The following is a 21,142-nucleotide window of genomic DNA, read 5'->3' on the forward strand; positions in this document are numbered from 1 at the left end:
AAATTAAGGATTTTGATAATTTGGTCAAAAATGAATGGATGGATTTTTGTGGTTATACAGGAAAAGAAACATGTTTTGGCAGTTTTTCAGATATGTGCCAAGAAGGAGAGAGAGAGGAGTCTATAATGACCCCAAAGTAGCAAGCTGAGTGAACTGAAAAGATGACTGTGTCTTCAGAAATAGAAAAAGGGAAAACAGGGCAATTGGTTTTAAGAGGCAAGGTAAGGTTTGTCTTGGCCATGTTAAATTTACAATGGCTCTGGGACATCCAGGTGACTATGTCAGACAAGCAGGCTGAGATTTGGGACTGGATTTTAGGTATAATTTTTTATGCAGAGAAGTAGGTCTGTAAATTATCAGCATAAAGATGGCACTGAAAGCCATAGGAGGAGATCAGAGCAATAAGGGAACAAATCTGGAGGGTCCAGGTCGATGCCAAACGATAATGGGATAGTGGTGGGAGAGGTAAGAGGTGAAACAAGACAGAGTCCTGAAATCCAAGTGCAGGCAGAGTGTCAAGGATGATTCCATTCCTACTCAAATTACTGACTGAGAAGCAAAACTAAGGAGAGTGAGCAGCTGCTCGTGCTTTGATGAAAGCCTGCCATGGTCCAGAGTCTGTTGGACATGATGATGGCAGAGTCACCAGATTCAGCAAATAGCAACACTCCCTAGGCATTTTTATTAAAATTCTCTACATGTTATTTTTTCTATTTTACTTTACTTTATTTTACGTTCTCTCTATTTTACGTTCTCTCTATTTAATCCCCAGCTTCTTTTCTATGCTCCAAGTTGTATTACTCCCTTGTTTTATTGTAACTGCATACCTTAACCTTCTCTTGTTTAATGTTTTTTATCATTATTATTACTACAACTATTATTATTATTATTATTAAGATAAATGTTAGTTTTTTACCGAGTTTTGTTACCTATCCACTTGTTAATTGTAAACCGACATGATGCGATATCTATTGCGAATGCCGGTATAGAAAAACTTAAAATAAATAAATAAATAAATTTATTTAATATATTGCAAGTCGTTCAGAAACATCAGTGGCATATAGATATATAGCAAAAAAATCTAGATAAGTTTAAACAAATAAATTCGCTGTACGTACCCGGATCAGTCCAGACAGCTGGGTTTTGCCTCCCTTCCAGCAGATGGGGACAAATACAATTTCCAAATTAATAATAATAATAAACTCATGTAATATTTCCTAGGTTCAGGTGTCCTTAGATAAAGGATGTCAAATTATCCTTGCAGTCAGACTTATCAAATTTCATGGATAATAATTTGGGGTGCCACCTGCAGTCCCTCAGAATGTCTCTGTCTCCAGCAGATGGTAGAGGTGCAAATCCTGCAGTCTAATTAAAAAAAAAAAGATTTTAGGATTGGAGGATTCCTCCCAGGAGGTTGCTAGGCCTGGGTGGGCAGGGCCGGCGCATCCATTAGGTGAAGTTTGGCGGTCGCCTAGGACGCCGAGCTGTAGGGGGCGCCGAAGAGCAGCCACGTGGTGCCACGAGCGGGATAGGCCCCACTTGCGGCACCACGTAGCTGCTCTTAAGCATCCCCTACGGCTCGGCGCCCTGAGAAGCACACAGTCGGCGCCGAAACAGGTGGTGGGGGAGGGGTGCGCGTGCGACACTGTGCTTCTCAGGACCGCGAGCAGCACACTGCTCTTGGCCCTGCCGAAACAGGTGGGGGTGGGGGGGGGAGGGGGCAGCAGCAGAATGGTCATCTAGGTCGCCCAATACCCATGCTCTTGCCCTGCGGGTGGGGCTATCCCTCCTGGTGCTGAGGTGGACGAGCAGGGGGTTGGGGATCCTTGCCTGGCTCTGTCCTTTCACTGCAGGTGGTGGACAACTGCTGGTGCCAGTTCCCTCTCTTCCAGGAGAACTCTTAGTGTCCTGCAGCAGTTCGGCTGCACAGGGAATACCCTTTACTTCTGCTGTCTTTTTGGTTTCTTCCCTGGTAAAGTTTAGAAGAAAAAAAAAGAAAGCCAGCAAAGTGGCGGCAGGCAGAGCGGTAGTATTACAGTAGCTGAGAGGGCAGCAGTAGGTATTCCAGCCAAGTTTCATTTCTGAAAGATTTCTCGGACGGCAGTGCTTTTCAGCCACGTCGTCAGGCCTTCTCAACCGTTGCGGCACGGCTCACTGAAAGTCAGCTGATGGTACATGGCAATGCCTGCTGCTCATGCAATAATGGGCTCATGCAACTCTCGTGCACTGAACTCTGCTTTCGATGACTCTCTGGAGGCGAGGGTGGGTTGGGGCAGGCAGAGGTGGCATTGGAGTGACAAAGCAAAAATCGGGCACGGAGGCGCCTCAGAAGGCTGCGAACATCCTCCTGTTGGGTGCGGGAATGGCAGCCATATTTTTCGGCTGAATTTGCTTCAGAGTCTTTGAGGGGGTCAGAAGATTTCCCTCCTCCTTTGTCCTCGGCAATTCAGAGCCCCGAGAACAGGAGGGAGCTTAATTCTGATGAGGAGGGGACCTCGCCAGAGATGAGTCTGAGGACTTTGCAGTGCTTTTCTTGGAGTTTGTGCTGCTTATGCGCCCCCTACGGCCCCCTAGTGCTTTTCTTGGCGTTTGTGCTGCTTATGCGCCCCCCTACGGTGGTCGCCTAGGGCGCCGAGCCGTAGGGGGCGCCGAAGAGCAGCCATGTAGATGCTCTTCAGCATCACCTATGGCTTGGCGCCCTAGGCGACCGCTGAAATTCACCTAATGGACACGCCGGCCCTGCCCACCCGGGCCTAGCAACCTCCTGGGAGGAATCCTCCAATCCTAAAATCTTTTTTTTTTTTTTTTTTTTTTAATTAGACTGCAGGATTTGCACCTCTACCATCTGCTGGAGACAGAGAAATTCTGAGTGTCACATGTATGAATTTTTACCCACCAGTGAGAAGTTGTACATGTGCATGCGATGCAAAGAGCTCCTGGCTCTCAGAGAACGAGTCCGATCTCTGGAGGCTAGAGTGGCAGACCTAGAGGAGCTGAGGCAGACAGAGAGGTATGTAGATGAGACCTTCAGGGACATAGTAGCCAAATCCCAACTTCAGGCTGGCAGCCCTGGTGCTGCCTTGGAGGAAGAAGGTCTCATGATTGGAGAGCACAAACCTGGTGTAGCAGGAAAGGATCCTGTAGCAAGGACCTGCTCTCCAGGTGATGCACTATCCTTTCATACCGAGGATATCTCCCCAAGGCCTACTGCCCAGGAGGGAAGGGTAAGGTCGGCCGTCATAGTAGGTGATTCGATTATTAGGAATGTAGACAGCTGGGTGGCTGGTGGGCGTGAGGATCACCTGGTAACATGCCTACCTGGTGCGAAGGTGGCGGACCTCACGCGTCACCTAGATAGGATTTTAGACAGTGCTGGGGAGGAGCTGGCTGTCATGGAACATGTGGGCACCAACGACATAGGAAAATGTGGGAGGGAGGTTCTGGAAGCCAAATTTAGACTCTTAGGTAGAAAACTTAAATCCAGAACCTCCAGGGTAGCATTCTCTGAAATGCTCCCTGTTCCACGTGCAGGTCACCAGAGGCAGGCAGAGCTCTGGAGTCTCAATGCGTGGATGAGACGATGGTGCAAGGAAGAGGGATTCAGTTTTGTTAGGAACTGGGGAACCTTTTGGGGAAGGGGGAGTCTCTTCCGAAGGGATGGGCTTCACCTTAACCAGGGTGGAACCAGACTGCTGGCACTAACCTTTAAAAAGGAGATAGAGTAGCTTTTAAACTAGAACAAAGGGGAAAGCCGACAGTCGCTCAGCAGCACATGGTTCAGAGAGAGGTATCTTCAAAGGATACTAATGATGCATTAGAATTAGGGCATCCCGACAGTGCCAAGTGCCTGTAACTAAAAACTCACCTGAGCTAAAAAAAATTCTAACCTATCCATATCAATTAAAAAGCAGAATGAAAATACAAACAAAAAACAAACTTTGAAATGTTTGTATGCTAATGCCAGAAGTCTAAGAAGTAAGATGGGAGAATTAGAATGTATAGCAGTGAATGATGACATAGACTTAATTGGCATCTCAGAGACATGGTGGAAGCAGGACAACCAATGGGACAGTGCTATAACGGGGTACTAATTATATCGCAATGACAGAGAGGAGCACCCGGGAGGCGGTGTAGCGCTTTATGTCCGAGATGGCATAGAGTTCAACAGGATAAACATCCTGCATGAGACTAAAAGCACAATAGAATCTTTATTTATTTATTTATTTATTTATTTACTTATTTATTTATTTACTTATTATTTTTATATACTGACATTCGATCTCAATCGAGATATCACACCGGTTTACATTCAGGTACTGTAGGTATTTCTCTATACCCAGAGGGCTTACAATCTAAGTTTTTGTACCTGGGTAGAAATCCCTTGTGTGTCGGGGAAGATTATAATGATAGGAGTATATTACCATCCACCTGGTCAAGATGGTGAGACTGATAGTGAAATGCTAAGAGAAATTAGAGAAGCTAACCAAATTGGTAGTGCAGTAATAATGGGAGACTTCAATTACCCCAATATTGACTGGGTAAATGTATCATCGGGACACGCTACAGAGATAAAGTTCCTGGATGGAATAAATGATAGCTTTATGGAGCAATTGATTCAGGAACCGACGAGAGAGGGAGCAATTTTAGATCTAATTCTCAGTGGAGCACAAGATTTGGTGAGAGAGGTAACGGTGGTAGGGCAGCTTGGCAATAGTGATCATAATATGATCAAATTTGAATTAACAACTGGAAGGGGGGACAGTAAGCAAATCCACGGCTCTCGTGCTAAACTTTCAAAAGGGAAACTTTGATAAAATGAGAAAAATAGTTAGAAAAAAACTGAAAGGAGCAGCTACAAAAGTAAAAAGTGTGCAAGAGGCGTGGTCATTGTTAAAAAATACCATCCTAGAAGCACAATCCAGATGTATTCCCCACATTAAGAAAGGTGGAAAGCAGGCAAACGATTACCAGCATGGTTAAAAGGGGAGGTGAAAGAAGCTATTTTAGCCAAAAGATCTTCATTCAAAAATTGGAAGAAGGATCCAACAGAGGAAAATAGGAAAATGCATAAACATTGGCAAGTTAAATCTACGACATTGATAAGACAAGCTAAGAGAGAATTTGAAAAGAAGTTGGCCATAGAGGCAAAAACACAGTAAAAACTTTTTAAAATATATCCAAAGCAGAAAGCCTGTGAGGGAGACAGTTGGGACCGTTAGATGATCGAGGGGTTAAAGGGGCACTTAGAGAACATAAGGCCATCGCGGAAAGATTAAATGATTTCTTTTCTTCAGTGTTTACTGAAGAGGATGTTGGGGAGGTACCCGTACTGGAGAAGGTTTTCATGGGTAATGATTCAGATGGACTGAACAAAATCACGGTGAACCTAGAAGATGTGGTAGACCTGATTGATAAACTGAAGAGTAGTAAATCACCTGGACCGGATGGTATACACCCCAGAGTTCTGAAGGAACTAAAAAATGAAATTTCAGACCTATTAGTAAAAATTTGTAACCTATCATTAAAATAATCCATTGTACCTGAAGACTGGAGGATAGCTAATGTAAACCCCATATTTAAAAAGGGCACCAGGGGAGATCCGGGAAATTACAGACCGGTTAGCCTGACTTCAGTGCCAAGAAAAATAGTGGAAATTGTTCTAAACATCAAAATCACAGAACATATAGAAAGACATGGTTTAATGGAACAAAGTCAGCATGGTTTTACCCGAGGCAATTCTTGCCTCACAAATCTGCTTCACTTTTTTGAAGGGGTTAATAAACATGTGGATAAAGGTGAACCGGTAGATGTAGTGTACTTGGATTTTCAGAAGGCATTTGACAAAGTTCCTCATGAGGCTTCTAGGAGAGGTAAAAAAACATGGGATAGGTGGCGATGTCCTTTTGTGGATTACAAACTGGCTAAAAGACAGGAAACAGAGTAGGATTAAATGGACAATTTTCTCAGTGGAAGGGAGTGGGCAGTGGAGTGCCTCAGGGATCTGTACTGGGACCCTTACTTTTCAATATATTTATAAATGATCTGGAAAGAAATACGACGAGTGAGGTAATCAAATTTGCAAATGATACAAAATTGTTCAGAGTAGTTAAATCACAAGCAAATTATGATAAATTGCAGGAAGACCTAGTGAGGCTGGAAAATTGGGCATCTAAATGGCAGATGAAATTTAATGTGGACAAGTGCAAGGTGATGCATATAGGGAAAAATAACCCATGCTATAGTTACACAATGTTAGGTTCCATATTAGGTGCTACTACCCAAGAAAGAGATCTAGGCGTCATAGTGGATAACACATTGAAATCATCGGTTCAGTGTGCTGCAGCATTCAAAAAAGCAAACAGAATGTTGGGAATTATTAGAAAGGGAATGGTGAATAAAATGAAAAATGTCATAATGCCTCTGTATCGCTCCATGGTGAGACCGCACCTTGAATATTGTGTCCAATTCTGGTCGCTGGATCTCAAAAAAGATATAATTGCGATGGAGAAGGTACAGAGAAGGGCTACCAAAATGATAAAGGGAATGGAACAGCTCCCCTATGAGGAAAGACTAAAGAGGTTAGGACTTTTCAGCTTGGAGAAGAGACGGCTGAGGGGGGATATGATAGAGGTGTTTAAAATCATGAGAGGTCTAGAATGGGTAGATGTGAATCGTTTTTTTACTCTTTCGGATAATAGAAAGACTAGGGGGCACTCCATGAAGTTAGCATGTGGCACATTTAAAACTAATCGGAGAAAGTTCTTTTTCTCTCAACGCACAATTAAACTCTGGAATTTGTTGCCAGAGGATGTGGTTAGTGCAGTTAGTGTAGCTGGGTTTAAAAAAGGATTGGATAAGTTCTTGGACGAGAAGTCCATTACCTGCTATTAATTAAGTTGACTTAGATAATAACCACCGCTATTACTAGCAACGGTAACATGGAATAGACTTAGTTTTTGGGTACTTGCCAGGTTCGTATGGCCTGGATTGGCCACTGTTGGAAACAGGATGCTGAGCTTGATGGACCCTTGGTCTGACCCAGTATAGTAAAAAAAAAAAAAAAAAAAAAAAAAAGCGGCATACTTGGCCAGGAAAGCAGCAGGGTGGCAGTCAGCTTGGTCTCAGGGATCCCTTGAACCGCGTCTTGGTGAAAGATCTAGGAGTTCAAGGGATCAGATTCCTAGGCGTGCTTAGAGGGTCCTGGGTATGGCGGCACGTCCAGTTAATCTGGACAAAGGATGTGAGGAGTCAGAGAAAGCAGTACCACTGATAATTGTCTCTCCTGACATTGCTGCTGGCTGATACTGACCCAAATGTGGTGGAGCCAGATGAAGGGCTGGGCCAAATCCCTTCATCATTTGGGATAACCCAAAAGTGGTGTGTCTCTTCCTGATCCCCCATGTTCTAGAGGAGTTGGGAATCAAGGTTCTCCAAGAGGAATCTGACCAGGAACGGGTGGACTCAGTCATGGATGGCCCAAGGGATCCAGCAAAAGCTTCTCCCTTTCACAAATCTGTGAAGAAGTTAGTAGTCAGGAAATGGGATACTCCAGAGACAGGCCTGAAGGTTGACCGGGCGATGGCAAAATTGTACCTGTTGCCTGAATACACGCTTGAGCTTTTGGCACTTCCAAAGGTGGATGTGTCAGTGTCAGTGGTCACTAAGAAGACCATCAATCCAGTGGCTGGTTTAGCAGCACTGAAAGATATACAAGAGTAAAAATTAGAATTCATCTCAAAAAGATTTTTGAGGTGTCTGCGTTAGGCATACATGCTGCCATTTGCATTAGCTTTTTTGCAGAGGGCCAGCCTGTGCTGGGTGCAGCAATTGCGGGCTACGAGATCACTGTCTGCTTCTGAGACTAAGCAGGTAGACTGGAGGCAGCAGTGACTTATGTTGCTGATGCTTTGTATGACCTCATCAGAAATTCTTCGAGAATTTTGATGTCAGCAGTCTCAGCCAGGCATCTCCTTTGGTTAAGGAGCTGGTTGCAGATGTTTGGTCCAAGTCACATTTAGGAGCATTGCCTTTCAAGGGAAAACTCTTATTTGGAGAAGACTTGGAAGAGCTAGTCAAATGTCCCGGTTGAGACCAAGGGGTATAGGTTGCCAGAGGATAAACCAAACGGAAGCAAGGGTTCCTTTTTGGGATGTTCCTGATTCCGACAAATAGAAAGTTTTGTCAGAGTAGGCTTCTGGCGGGAGCCCAGAGATTAGTCAGAAGGCAACAATCCTGGGGCAGGTCTTTTTGAGGGGGCAGAAAACCAAACCAAGATGGCCTTAGCCAGAGATCTGGTGGAGCTAAGACCTTGCCATGGAGCAAGGCTGGTCTACTCCTTTCTTCCTCCTATCGGAAGATGTCTAACTCTATTTACAAGGAGTGGGCCAAAATCACGGCAGACCAGTGGATCCTAAGTGTGATAAGAGACAGTTACGCATTAGAATTCTCTTGGCCATTACGAGACTTGTTCATGGTCTCCCCTTGCACCCCATTCAACAAAAGGAAGGTGGTCCAAGAAACCATGAATCATTTACAGAGGCTGGGAGCCATCATTCCCATGCCTAAGGGGGAGCGAAGAACAGGAAGATATTCCATATATTTCGTGGTACCAAAAAAGGAAGGGTCCTTCTGTTCGATTTTGGATTTAAAAAAGGTGAATGTGGCTCATGGGGTTTCTCGGTTTTGCATAGAAACTCTGAGCTTGGTCATCACAAAAGTGCACAAAGGGGAGTTTCTGGCATCCCTAGATTTGACCAAGGCTTACCTACATATAGTAATCCGCCCAGATCACCAGCGATTCCTGAGATTCATAATCCTTGGGAGGCATTTTCAGTTTTGTGCCCTTCTTTTCATATTGGCACCAGCTCTGCATACCTTCACCAAGGTGATGGTGGTTGTGGCAGCAGCACTCAGAAATAAAGGGCATTCTGGTTCACTCATATCTGGACAACTACTTGTTCGGGTGAAGTCCGAAATCCTCTGCAGACAGGTGGTGTCTCAGGTCCTGCAGCAGTTGAAGTCACTAGGCTGGGTGCTGAATCTGGCGAAAAGTCATCTCAGCCCTTCTCAAGTTTTTGGAGTTCTTAGGAGTCTGTTTCGTTACAAGGATAGGGAAGGTTTTGCTCACCAAGGATCGTATACTCAAACTGCAGATGCAGGTTCGCCGGCTGTCGAATGCTACGGTGCCCAGAGTCTGGGACTACCTTCAGGTTCTAGGCTCTATGGCATTGACGTTGGAGTTAGTTCTTTGGGCCTTTGCACACATGCAGCCTCTACAAAAGTCTCTTCTTTCCCAGTGGGATCCATTGTCGGAACAGTTTCATCTTCTGCTGTCTCTCGAGGAGGCTGCCAGGTCCAGTCTTTCATGGTGGCTTGGTCGAGTCCATCTGAGTCTCGGAGTAGACTTGGTTGTTCCGGTTTGGATGGTAGTTACCACTGATGCCAGGGGCAGTCGGTCCAGGGGCAGTGATTCAAGTATGAGGCATCCTGGGCTATCAATCGGTTAGAAACACAAGGGCTGTTCATTTCGCGTTGCTTGCCTTTCTGCCTCTGTTACGCGATCGCCCGGTGCGCATCTTGTCAGACTATGTGACTACCGTGGCTTACATCCATAGACAAGAGGGAACCAAGAATCGGGCGGTGGCCCAGGATTTGTTTCCCTGGGCGGAATGGCATCTGGTATTGCTAGTGGCGTCCCACATAGCTGGAGTGGACAATGTTCAAGCAGATTATCTCAAGCGCCAAAGGCTGGACCCCAGGGAGCAGGAGCTTCGGAGGAGGCAATGGCTCTTCTGTACTTGATGGTGTCTCAATGGAATGCCAAGACACCTCACTTCTACAGTCGCAGAAGAAAACATGGGGCAGAAGGAGTTGATGCCCTGGCTCTACCTTGGCTCCAAAGGATTCTTCTTTACATGTTCTCCCCATGGATGCAGGAGCAAGGTGCTACGGTAGATAGAAAATCGTCTGTGATCCTGGTGGTGCTGGCGAGGCCACAGCGGCCATGGTTTGTAGACCTGATCAATCTGGTAGTAGACGGACCATTGTGGCTCATACATCTACTGAGGCTTCTTCGGGAGGGTCCAATATTTTCAGATTAGGAGGATCTCTTTTGTCTCGTAGCTTGGCTTTTGAGAGGAAGCATTTGAGTGGGATGTCATTTCCACCTTGTTGCATGCTAGAAGGCCATCTACTTCCTTATGTGAGGATCTACACGGATCAGGGAATAAGACCTACTTGGGTGTTGGTAGCACACATCTTAACCTTTTTGCAGAAAGGGTTGGTGAAAGGCTTGGCCTTAAACTCCCTCAAAGTGCAGGTGACAGCCTTGGGCTATCTTCATGGCAAGGTTCATGGAATGTCCTTGGCTGCTCATCTGGATGAGGTGCAATTTCTTCGGGAGACAAAACATTTGTGTCCTCCGGTGCAGAAAATATGTCCTTCCTGGAATCTTAACTTTGTTCTAAGATGGATGTGTGTGGCACCTATTGAGCCTTTAAGGAGGGCAACTATAAAGGATCTCACTCTGCAGGTAGTTTTTCTAGTGGCGATTTGTTCAGCCTGAAGAATTTCTGAGCTGCAAGCATTGTTATGTAGAGATCCAATTGTGAAGATCTCGAACTTCAGGATCTCGTTACGTACAGTGCCCTCTTTTGTCCCGAAGGTTGAATTGCCTTTCCATTTGAGTCAGATAGTGGAGCCTCCGGCTTTCCCAAATTTGGGTGCGTCAACACTACACACGAGGGATCTGCAGTTTTTGGATGTAAAACAAGCTCTGTTACGTTACCTCAAGATCACCAATAGTTTTCGGGTGTCTGACCATCTCTTTGTACTATGAGTTAGGGCTAAGAAGATCAGAAAGCCTTAAAATCCATGATTGCGCAGTGGTTGAAGGAAGCTATAGGCTCGGCTTCCTTCCTGTACCGATAAGATTGAGGGCTCACTGTACTTGGTCGTAGGTGGCTTCTTGGGCTGAGTGCCAGCAGGTGTCGCCGCAGAAGAGTTGTTGCCCACTTTTGCCAGATATTATCATTTGGACATCCATGCTCCAGAGGCCGTAGACTTTGGTGAGCGTGTTGTTCAAGTGTGACTCTCGCAGTCCCACCCTAATTAGGGAAGCTTAGGTATATCCCAAGAGTCTGGACTGATCTGGGTATGAACATGAAAGGAAGATTTGGTTCTTATCTGCTAATTTTCGTTCCTGGAATACCACAGATCAGTCCAGAGTCCCACCCTGGTTGTGGAGGAGAGTCTGCTCGTACTTCTTTTGTGTATAAGCTGCAGAATTGCTCAGGATTTCAGGATTGCTCTACGGTTTTGTGGGTGGAAAGAGAGGATTTTTCCATTGCGGAGTTCCACCTTTTTCTCCTGCTCGTTGTAGGAGGTTGTTCAATTACGTTAGTGTTTTTATAGTATGTATATTTTCTTGTGTACAGGTCAATACTGAGGGACTGCAGGTGGCATACCAAGACTATATGGCAGTGTCAGTAAAACGTTCTCTGTCTCCATCTGCTGGAAGGAAGGCAGAACCCAGGACTCTGGACTGATCCATGGTATTCCAGGAATGAAAACTAGCAGGTAAGAACCAGTTTTCCTTTAGTTTCTTGTTGCACTTCCAGAGGGATTTCATTTCAGAGAGAGGCTGTATAAATAAGAGCGACAGGTGCACGCCAACTTAATCTTGGGTGGTGGAGATATACAATACCAACAGATCAGCTGAGGAGAAAGGAGAAACCCCTATGAGGACATTTGAAAACCCATGGATAAAATTTTAAATGTAACTCTAAAAACAGTTGGCACCAGTGCGGTTTGATCAAGAGAGGGAGTACATGATCTGATCTCTTAATCCCAAATAGGTTTGGATGCTGTATTCTGTAACACCTTAATTCTTTTTAAAGCCACAACTGAACAACCCTGGTTAAGAGGGTTGCAGTAATCCATTTGATTCGTGATCACTGTATGTAAAATTATTTGCGGGTCCTTTATTTCTAAAATCGATTGTAGTTGACATAAGTACCTCAATGTGAAAAGATGTACTGTGAATGAAAGCAGAAATCTGTTTCTGCATAAACAGCTTACATTCAAATCTAATGTTATCCCAAGAGCAGAAATTTGAATATTTGAGGTAAATAGTAACCCCAGAAACTTTTGGATAGTTTCTTAAAGGACAGTTTATCTGCTGACCCACAGTGCTTTGGTTTTTGAAGGTTTTACAGTTAAGTCAGCTACTCTGAATCAGCAGCAGGCTAGAGGCATATTAGCTCCACTGCTTTATAAACCTTGGCTCCTCTGCACAGTCTCCACTAACACATGTTCCTTTTCTCTTCTCTCCTAGCTTTTCTGTGCAGATGGAGAATATAATTCCATGGCCTCCACCTTCTTCACTACCCCTGAGAAAAGTGTGCGCAACCTTTTTCATGACCCAGCAGGTCAGCATTTGTCTTTTTGGATTTGGTTGTGGGTAGCTCGGCTCGCAAGCTGTTTTTGCCCATTGTGTGCCCTGTGCATGCCAAAGATAGCAGTTTATACAAAACATGCTCTTTTGACCAGAAGTCCTTACAGTATGCTGTCTGAGATTGCTGCAAGAACCAGGAGATTAAGGAATTGTTTAACCTTCAAAAAATAAAAGCCCAGGTAATTAGGAAGAAATACCAAATATTCAGGATTGGCTCCGAGACATTTTATTTACTGTTTCAATGGACATCAGTGAATCAGTATTTCATTTAGAGAATTACAGGGTTTTGAAGAATAGTGTCTGCTGACTATTGGGATTTTCAGTCCAGTGTTATAGGGGGCAATTTTTAAAAGGCGTTGGTAGGAAAACTGGTGTTTACTTGTGGAAAAATCCCCTTTAAAAAGTTACCTGGGTTCTCCACGGGGGAAATGAGGTGGCCCTGGATAAAAGCAAATGTGAGGATGCTCACTCCTGTGTTTTTCTGATTTAACCTGTAAAGTTTGCGGCTTAAATACTCCCTGTAGCAGAAGTCCACTGGTGGGTTTTCAAAGGGAAACTCCGCTTGCAAAAGTACCTGCGGAGCCTGCAAGCTGATGGCGGCTGCTGAAAATTACCCTCATAGTCTCTGTTTCTAGGGAAAAATGATTCTCCCTGACTAGCTCTTAGGAAAATTATCCCTACGATGCAGCATTGCAGTAGGGCTTTCATGTGACCTGTAATACTTGTCCTGACTGGGAGAAAGTACTTTACCTCTTTTATGGCTGAGCAGGTAAGGAGTTTTCTGGATGTCTTAAAGAATGCGGCAGTTCAGCCTGTACCAAAAATCCCAGCAGTCTGTTTTTCAGCTTTGCCTTCATGAGTGAACTCATTGAGAAATGGGGTTTAGTCCAATTAGAAGATTTTTTTTTTTTTTTGGATGCGTCTAATCTACTAGACCCATATCAGTTTGGGTTTGGGAAAGCATGTCGCTTTTAGTATCTTTAAGGCACTCACTTTGCTGTAAGTTGGACAATGGACAATCTGTTCTGTTAGTGTTTTTAACCGTATCAGACACATTTGACATGATTCTTATTTAGCAGCTCCGCTCAGTTGTTTGGAGACACTGGATTATTGAATTTATGCAGTTGACATTCATTTTTTATGCTTTTCAACCCTAATGGTAATCATTCTTTTTATCTTTACTTGCTAATTGTTTAGAGAATGTTAACCAGTAGGATATCTTTTAATAGATTACTGTTTTCTGAAAATTCAAAGCTAGTCTTATGGGTAGGTAGGACCCCCCTTCACCTGAGAAGCTGACTTATTTATCAGTTGGGAATTTTAATTCTCCAATTTTTTATGAAGTTTGGGATCTGTGAATTTGTCTAGACTCAAGAATAACTTTAAAGGATCAAATTAAAGCAGTAGCCAGGAGGAAGTGATGTCGGTGATCGGGATGGAAGTTTAGGTGCAGAACTTCCTGATGGATTTACATAAAATACCTCAATTGGCCGTCTAAGTTTCTTTTCTTTGTGACTTGTGCATTACATAGACTTTGGATATCTTCAGCATAAAGAGATGGATCTTGAGCAATCTTCCTACCCAATGAGGGGTGTCCTGATCGGAATGGAAGGAGCAATGGCCCTGAGGAAGGCTCATGCTGAAGGTGGAGGAGATGTGATGGCTGCAGCTTTCAGGGAAACTCTCTCTTTAAAGAGGAGCTGCATTCATAATTTAAAGAGTTAAAATTGGATATTATGGGCATTTAAGTTTGAGATTCAGGTGTTAGTAAATAACTTGAGGGGAGATGATATGGGCATTGGAAGGAGAGTAGAAGAGGCAGAGTCTACATGCGAAGATTGCATGGAGTCAGGGATGAAGTTACAAACCATGGTACATGATTTGCAGAAAAAACAACTGGGAACTGGCTGGTAAGCTTAAAAACCTGGAAAATAGGTCTGGCCAGTTGCTTAAACTTTGGATGATAAGGCTATTAAAGCATTTTATATCACCAACCAACTTTAGAACTATAGTGCAAGCCTTAGTCCTCAACATCCTTGACTATTGTAATTCTTTAGATTTAGGCCTATCTAACATTTTACTTAACATCGTACAATTCGTTCAGAATGCAGCAGCTAGGCTTATTACTGGTCCTCGCATGAATGATAGGATTGCCACAAAGCTGAAAGCATTACATTAGCTACTTATTTATTAATTTAAAATTCTGGCACTTATTCACAGTTATTCACGGTGAAGGTGCTCATTGCTTAGCTGGAATTTTGAATTCCTGTTTAACTTCTCTTCCCTTTTGTTCTTCTGAACAAAACCTGTCAGCTATGCCATCATTTTGGGAGTTCCTCTTGCAGAAGACTCATTACTGTCAGCACTATGTAAATAATTATGACTCTCATTGTTATTGTTAAATTATTCCTGCTTCTCTTCTTCTTCCCCCAGTTCTAGCTTCCCTTGTTTTATTGTAACTTTTTTGCTTCTCACCACTTGTTAATTGTTCAAAGTTATCTCACCCCCCGTTATCTATAAACCAGCATGATGTGATTGTATCATGAATGCCGGTATAAAAAAGCTCTAAATAAATAAATAGATTACTAGGGTATTCTCGTGCGTTACCCATGTTATGGAATTTTTTGCCAAGTGGAGTGCGGGATGAAGCTGGTAATTTGATGTTTAGAAAAAAAAAAAAGATGAACGCTTTTATTTTTTAGCCAACCCTTGAAGTAAAGTTTTATTAGGTTCACTGGATTTTATATTTTTTCAGTATTTTGTTATATATGTTATATGTAATTGTGGATGTGAATTGTGCATGGATCAATTTCATTGGATATTACGCATCTTGAGCATGTATTTGCGTGTGTCCTGGACAGGTGTGCGGGTATGCCCGGGTGGCATTGGTGTGCCACCAGACTGGAGCACCAGAGATTCCTGACATTCATGGTCCTAAGGGAACATTTTTGGTTTTGAACCATTCCCTTCATCTGGCAATGGCTCCACGTACCAAGATAATGATGGTGCAGGTGGCTGCATTGCAAAACGAGAATGTGGTGGTGCATTCATGTCTGGACAACTGGCTTATTTGTGCAGAATCAGAGGACATCTGTTGACAATCAGTACAAAAGGTACCAATGCGCTTGAAGTCTCTAGGATGGGTGGTGAACCTAGCAACAAGCCATTTAGTCCTCTTTCAAACTCTGGAGTATCTGGGAGCTTGGTTTGACATGCTGGCGGAGAGAGTGTTTCTCATGGAGAGAGATGGCTGAAATTACAGAGTCAGATTAGGCTTCTTCTAGAGCTTAGTGCCCAGGGACTGGGTCTATTTATAGGTCCTGGGTTCTATGGCATCAGCACTGGAATTAACGTATTGGGCGTTTGTGCTTATGCAGCCTCTGCAGGGGGCTCTTCTATCCCTAGAATCTGTTATTGGAAGAGTTTCATCTTCCTCTTCCGTTAGAAGGGGAAGCCAAGGACAGTCTTTCGTGGTGGCTTACTCCCACCAATTTCGAGTATAATGTGGAATTGAAGGTTCAAAATTGGGTAATATTCACCACTGATGCAAGCCTCTCCAGATGGAGGACGTTGTGGCAAGATCAGTCTGCACAGAGCCAATGGTCGAAACAGGAGACCTCATGGTCTGTCAGTTGGTTAGAGACAAGAGCGGTGCATTTCGTGTTGCTTGCCTGTCTGCCAAGGTTACACAGCCATCCAGTACGGATCCTATTTATTTATTTATTTTTAATTTTTATATACCGACATTCTTACATCCGATGTAAATCATACCGGTTTTATTAGACAATGTGACGACTGTGGCCTACATCAACTGTCAAGGCGGAACCAAGAATGAGGCAATGGTTCAAGAGGGCCCGGGAGTTGATTCTCTGGGCAGAGCAACACTTGAAGTGGCTGGCAGCGTCTCACATCGCCAGAGTGATCAACATTCAAGCAGATTTTCTCAGTCGGAGAAAGTTAGACCTCAGGAAATGGGAGCTGTTGGAGGCAGTGATGTGTCTCAATCACGGAAGATGAGGGTATCCCGACCAAAGAGAACACCAAGGCATCATGGTTTTACAGTTGCTGAGCAGAACGCGGTATGGAAGGAATCAGAGCTCTGTTGCTGCCGTGGACTCGAGGGATTCTTCTTTGTCTTCCCTTCGTAGCCTCTGGTGGACAAGGGATTACAGCGGATAAAGAAACATCCAGGCAACGTGATCCTGGTAGCTCCAGAGTGGCCACATAGACCATGCTTCCCAGATCTGATCAACATGGCCATAGATGGGCTCCTGAGGCTTGGACATCGGTCACCTATTTTTCCACCAGGGCCCAATATTTTTGGGTCAGCTGGCTCACTTCTGTCTCATGGCTTCACTTCTGAGAGGAGATGACTGAGATAGAAGGGATATTCTGAAGTGGTTATTTCCATCTTATTGCAGACAAGGCGACCTTCTACAACGTTGATGTATGCGTGAATTTGGAGGATCTTTGAGTCTGGTCTGCTGTTGACGGAGTGCAGTCTCAGCCTATTCTGGCTATGATGTCATATATTTTGGCTTTTCTACAGAGAGTTTGTCAAGAGACTGACCTTTAACTCTCTGAGAGTCAAGGTAGCAACATTGGGTTGTCTCCAGGGTAAGGGTGCAAGGGTATCCTTTGTCCACACATCCAGATATTATACGGTTCCTTCGGAGAGCCAAGAACTTGTGTCCTTGGGTGCAGAACATTTGTCTGTCTTGGAATTTGAATCTAGTCCTTAGAGGATTGTGTGAGGCTCGGTTTGAACCACTAAAGAGAGCTATGGTTAAGGACTTGGCCCTTAAAGTGGTTTTCTTGATGACTATTTGTTCATCCAGGAGAATTTCGGAGCTCCAGGCACTGTCGTGTTGAGATCCCTTCATACAGATGTCTGATTCAGGGGTATCTTTTTGCATGGTGCCTTCTTTTCTGCCTTAGGTAGTCTTCGGCGTTACGTCTTAAACAGCGGAGCTTCCAGTTTCTCCAGATTTGGATTCCTCTACGCCTCACGCAGGGAAACATGGGCTCTTAAATGGGAGGCATGCATTATTGAGGTATCTGAAGGTCACTTATGATTTCCATATATTGGATCACCTCTTTGTAAATTGGATCACCTCTTTGGAGTGGCCCAAAGAAGGGAAGTAAGGCTACAATTGTGTGGTGGCTAAAGGAAGCGATCGAGTCGACTTACATTTCTAAAGTGTATAATGCCGACTGCTGGACTATGTCCTACTAAGTTTGTGCCAGCACATATTGACAATACGTGCTGTGAGGAGCAAGAGCAGCTCATTGTAGCTGCAAGATGTGGGGTGGTCAGCATAAAGTGAAGGACATTGGAATGGCCCACAAGATATGTGTGTGGTCTGTGTGGAAGTCAACTACAAAGGAAAATGCAGATACTGATAAGAGATGATTGATGTCTTCCTACAAAGTATTGTGTGTGGAGAAATAGAAATGATTGGGGCAAGAACCATACAAAAGGGTGCCCGCTGCCGGGGGATTTAGAGGTGTACTCGATACATTCTCAGGCGACTTCCTGGGCTGAGTTACAACAGGTGGTCTCCACATGAAATTTGCTGGGTGGATACTGGGAAGTCATTGCACACTTTTGTTAGGCATTTTCGCTTGGATGTAGAGACTCTGACTTCCATGTGTTTTGTGAGTGTTCAACGAGTGGAACTCTGCAGGTCCCATTCGAGTTAAGGGGAGCTTAGGTACAGCCCAGGAGTCTGGACTGATCTGGGTACGTACAAGGAAAGGAAAATTGGTTCTTACCTGCTAATTTTCATTCCTGTAGTACCACAGATCAGTCCAAAGATCCGCCCATTTACTCTGGGGAGAGTTCGCCACTCATGCTATTGCTTTGTATATAGAGCGAAGTTGTTGGAGGTTTTCAATGCTGATCACTTATTTTAAATTTGGGAAATGAGTTTTCCATTGTCTTTTTGGGCAACTTCACCATCTTCCGGTTCATTGGAGGGGAAGAAGTTTGCTTAGAAATTTATGGTTGTTGCTGTCAACTTGGCTTAGATACAGGTCAATACTGAGGGACTGCAGGTGGCACACTGGGTTACGTACAGTGTCAGTGAAACGTTCTCTGTCTCCATCTGCTGGCAGAGAGGCAAACTCCAGGCGTCTGAACTGATCTGTGGTACTACAGGAATGAAAATTAGCAGGTAAGAACCAGTTTTCCTTTTGCTTTTCTGCTCTTGTTGAAATGGTGTTTTGGAAGGTAGAGGGTAATGCAGTGGGGAGGAAAAGTGTCCCCCTAAGCTTCATCGCTTGGCTTTCCTTTTGAAAATTGATTATTGAATGCCCTTTTCTGTAATATTGCAATTGTTACAAGACTCTGCAGAACATGTGGGTATAAACTTTAAATCTTTTTACTGAAATTCCAAAAATGTCAGTATAAAGTACATGCAGACTCTGGACTGCAAATACTTATTTTGCCCCAGCTCTGCCCCTGGAACGTGAGGAAAAGCGTGCATATGGTCGAGTTACACTTGTACTTTCTCCACACATAACCCCTTGAGTATTTTTCAAAAGCCAATTTGGAAATTACACTCATAATGTGTAAAAAGAACCCAACTACACTTCATTTCATTGGCTATTTGCCTATCACATCCTGTCTCCTTAGAGTATTCCCCTGTCCCCTCTCTTCTCTGACAAGCCGTGGAGAGAGAGAGAGAAAAAAGTCCCCTTATGCTGATATTCTGTGAATATCTGCACAAAATCTCTTTATAAAGGGAGGAAGCCCAGGACTCCTTTAAAGAAGCAGATAATGTATCCTTAGCTGTAATATTTGACATCTTATCAATTCATTTTTTCCAACAGGAATGGTGCAGGGTTTTTCCACATAGATCAATAGAATTGTACTCCTACCTGTTAAGGGTAATTTCTGAATTAATCCAGTATCGTGCAGGAGAATTTGAAAAATAATAATAAAAAAAAACCCCCAAATACAAATGGATTTGTATTTGGGGATCCACAGAGGCATTCACGGAGCGGGATGCCAGTGGCCAGTGGTAGGTGTCCACCTTCACGGAGCGGAAGGATGGAGGGCTGTCATCTCCCAATTAAATAAATAATAAAAAAACCCAGGGATGGGATCCATCAGTTCTAGAGGACGCATATAAAGAGCAGGTAGTAAAACACTGCATGGAGCGGCAGTAGCCACAGAGGCATTAACGGAGCGGGATGCCAGTGGCCGGTGGTAGGTGTCCACCTTCACAGAGTAGAAGGATGAAGGGCATCCATCTCCCAATTAAAAAAAGAAAAGAAAAAAAAGAAAAAAAAACAGGGATGGGTTCATGGGCTTATAGGTATTACCAATTATTAGGCTTTTCAATATTTGATGATAGTTAATGTGACTTTCAAGGCATTCTTCACTTTCGGTGCATGTCCGGCATGACTCCTTGCTTCAATGACAGGGGAAAAGAAAAACTGATACTTCACACATTTCCAGCATTGCCCTCTGCTTCATGGCAGAGAGCTATGCTGCCGCTTACCCAACTAATCAAACTTAATATTTCACTTGGAAGCAGCTCCAGCACTGCTCTCTACATTAATGGTGGGGGTGAAAAGGGAATTAGAACATAAGGTTACTAAGAGCCAAGAGAAACAGTTAAGTATGAGAACAAATGTGTGAAGCTTGCTGGGCAGACTGGATGGACCGGTTGGTCTTCTTCTGCCGTCATTTCTATGTTTCTATATGTTTCTATGTTTCTATGAATTATTCATGAGTATAAGCCTCTTTCCAGGTTATACATTTCTCGCCAGAACTCTTGTATCTGGTGCATTAGCAGCCTGGAACAGAACCAGTGAAGAAAGGCTGAACAGATTATAGCTCTTCAGTTTGGAGAACAGACAACTGAGGAGGGCTAGGATAGAGTTTTATAAAATGCTATGTCTTTTTTTGAGATGGGGTGACCAGAGCTGTACACAGTACTGAAGGTGCAGTTGCTTCTTGGATCAATATAGAAGCATTATGACATTTTCAGTTTTATTCCCCATTCTTTTCAGATCATTCATGAGCAGCCCAAAACAATGTTTAGAAAAGCAGAAAATACCAAAAAGTTAAAAAAAAAAAAATAGTGCCGGCAGTCAGGTTAGGGAAACGGATGCTCAGTTAATGAGCGTCCATTTTCCTAACCCATGGCAGTGCACAGATTAGGAAAACAGATGCTTGGAAAATTGAGGGTCCGTTTTCCTAACCCGCTGACAGCCGACCTCTCCTGGGGGCCCGCTGCCAAGGAGGCGCTAGGGGTGCACATTTGATGGCGCTTCCTTGGCAGCACGACCCCTCATTTAAATATTGAATCGTGCACCCAGGAGAGGTGGCCTCTCCTGGATGCACGTTAGGAAAGTGGGCACTCAACACCGAGCCCCCATTTTCCGCACTCATTTGTTGCATCGGCCCCATGGTTTGTCTCTCTCTCCAAGTGCACAATGGGTTGGCCCTCGAGGACTTGGCGGCGGAGTTTGTCATTGCTGTGGCCTTTGCCTGCCCTAAACCTGTTAGCTGGGACCATTCTTATGTTAATTGAAAGCCAGCAAGTTGACGAGTGGGATTGCACACAACGAACTTATTTGTGATTTACCAAAGAATGGAAATCTATAGGCAGATCTGGTTAGGGGAGGCTGCTCAAGCACAACTCGTGTTCGAAGTATGACCCGATCATGGTTAAG

At 44.1% G+C, this 21,142-nt stretch overlaps 1 protein-coding gene across 1 annotated transcript in view; it reads left to right on the forward strand.

Moving 5' to 3' along the window:
* Nucleotides 1-21,142, forward strand: part of LOC115075860 (H(+)/Cl(-) exchange transporter 7-like) — a 170,053-nt gene that overhangs the window by 79,497 nt on the left and 69,414 nt on the right. Inside the window, exon 16 of the mRNA XM_029576722.1 lies at nucleotides 12,335-12,428. Within this exon, the coding sequence (XP_029432582.1) occupies nucleotides 12,335-12,428 (94 nt within the window). The remainder of the gene's footprint in view (nucleotides 1-12,334; nucleotides 12,429-21,142) is intronic.

Source organism: Rhinatrema bivittatum, chromosome 14, assembly GCF_901001135.1.
Source record: "Rhinatrema bivittatum chromosome 14, aRhiBiv1.1, whole genome shotgun sequence".
Taxonomy (NCBI): domain Eukaryota; kingdom Metazoa; phylum Chordata; class Amphibia; order Gymnophiona; family Rhinatrematidae; genus Rhinatrema; species Rhinatrema bivittatum.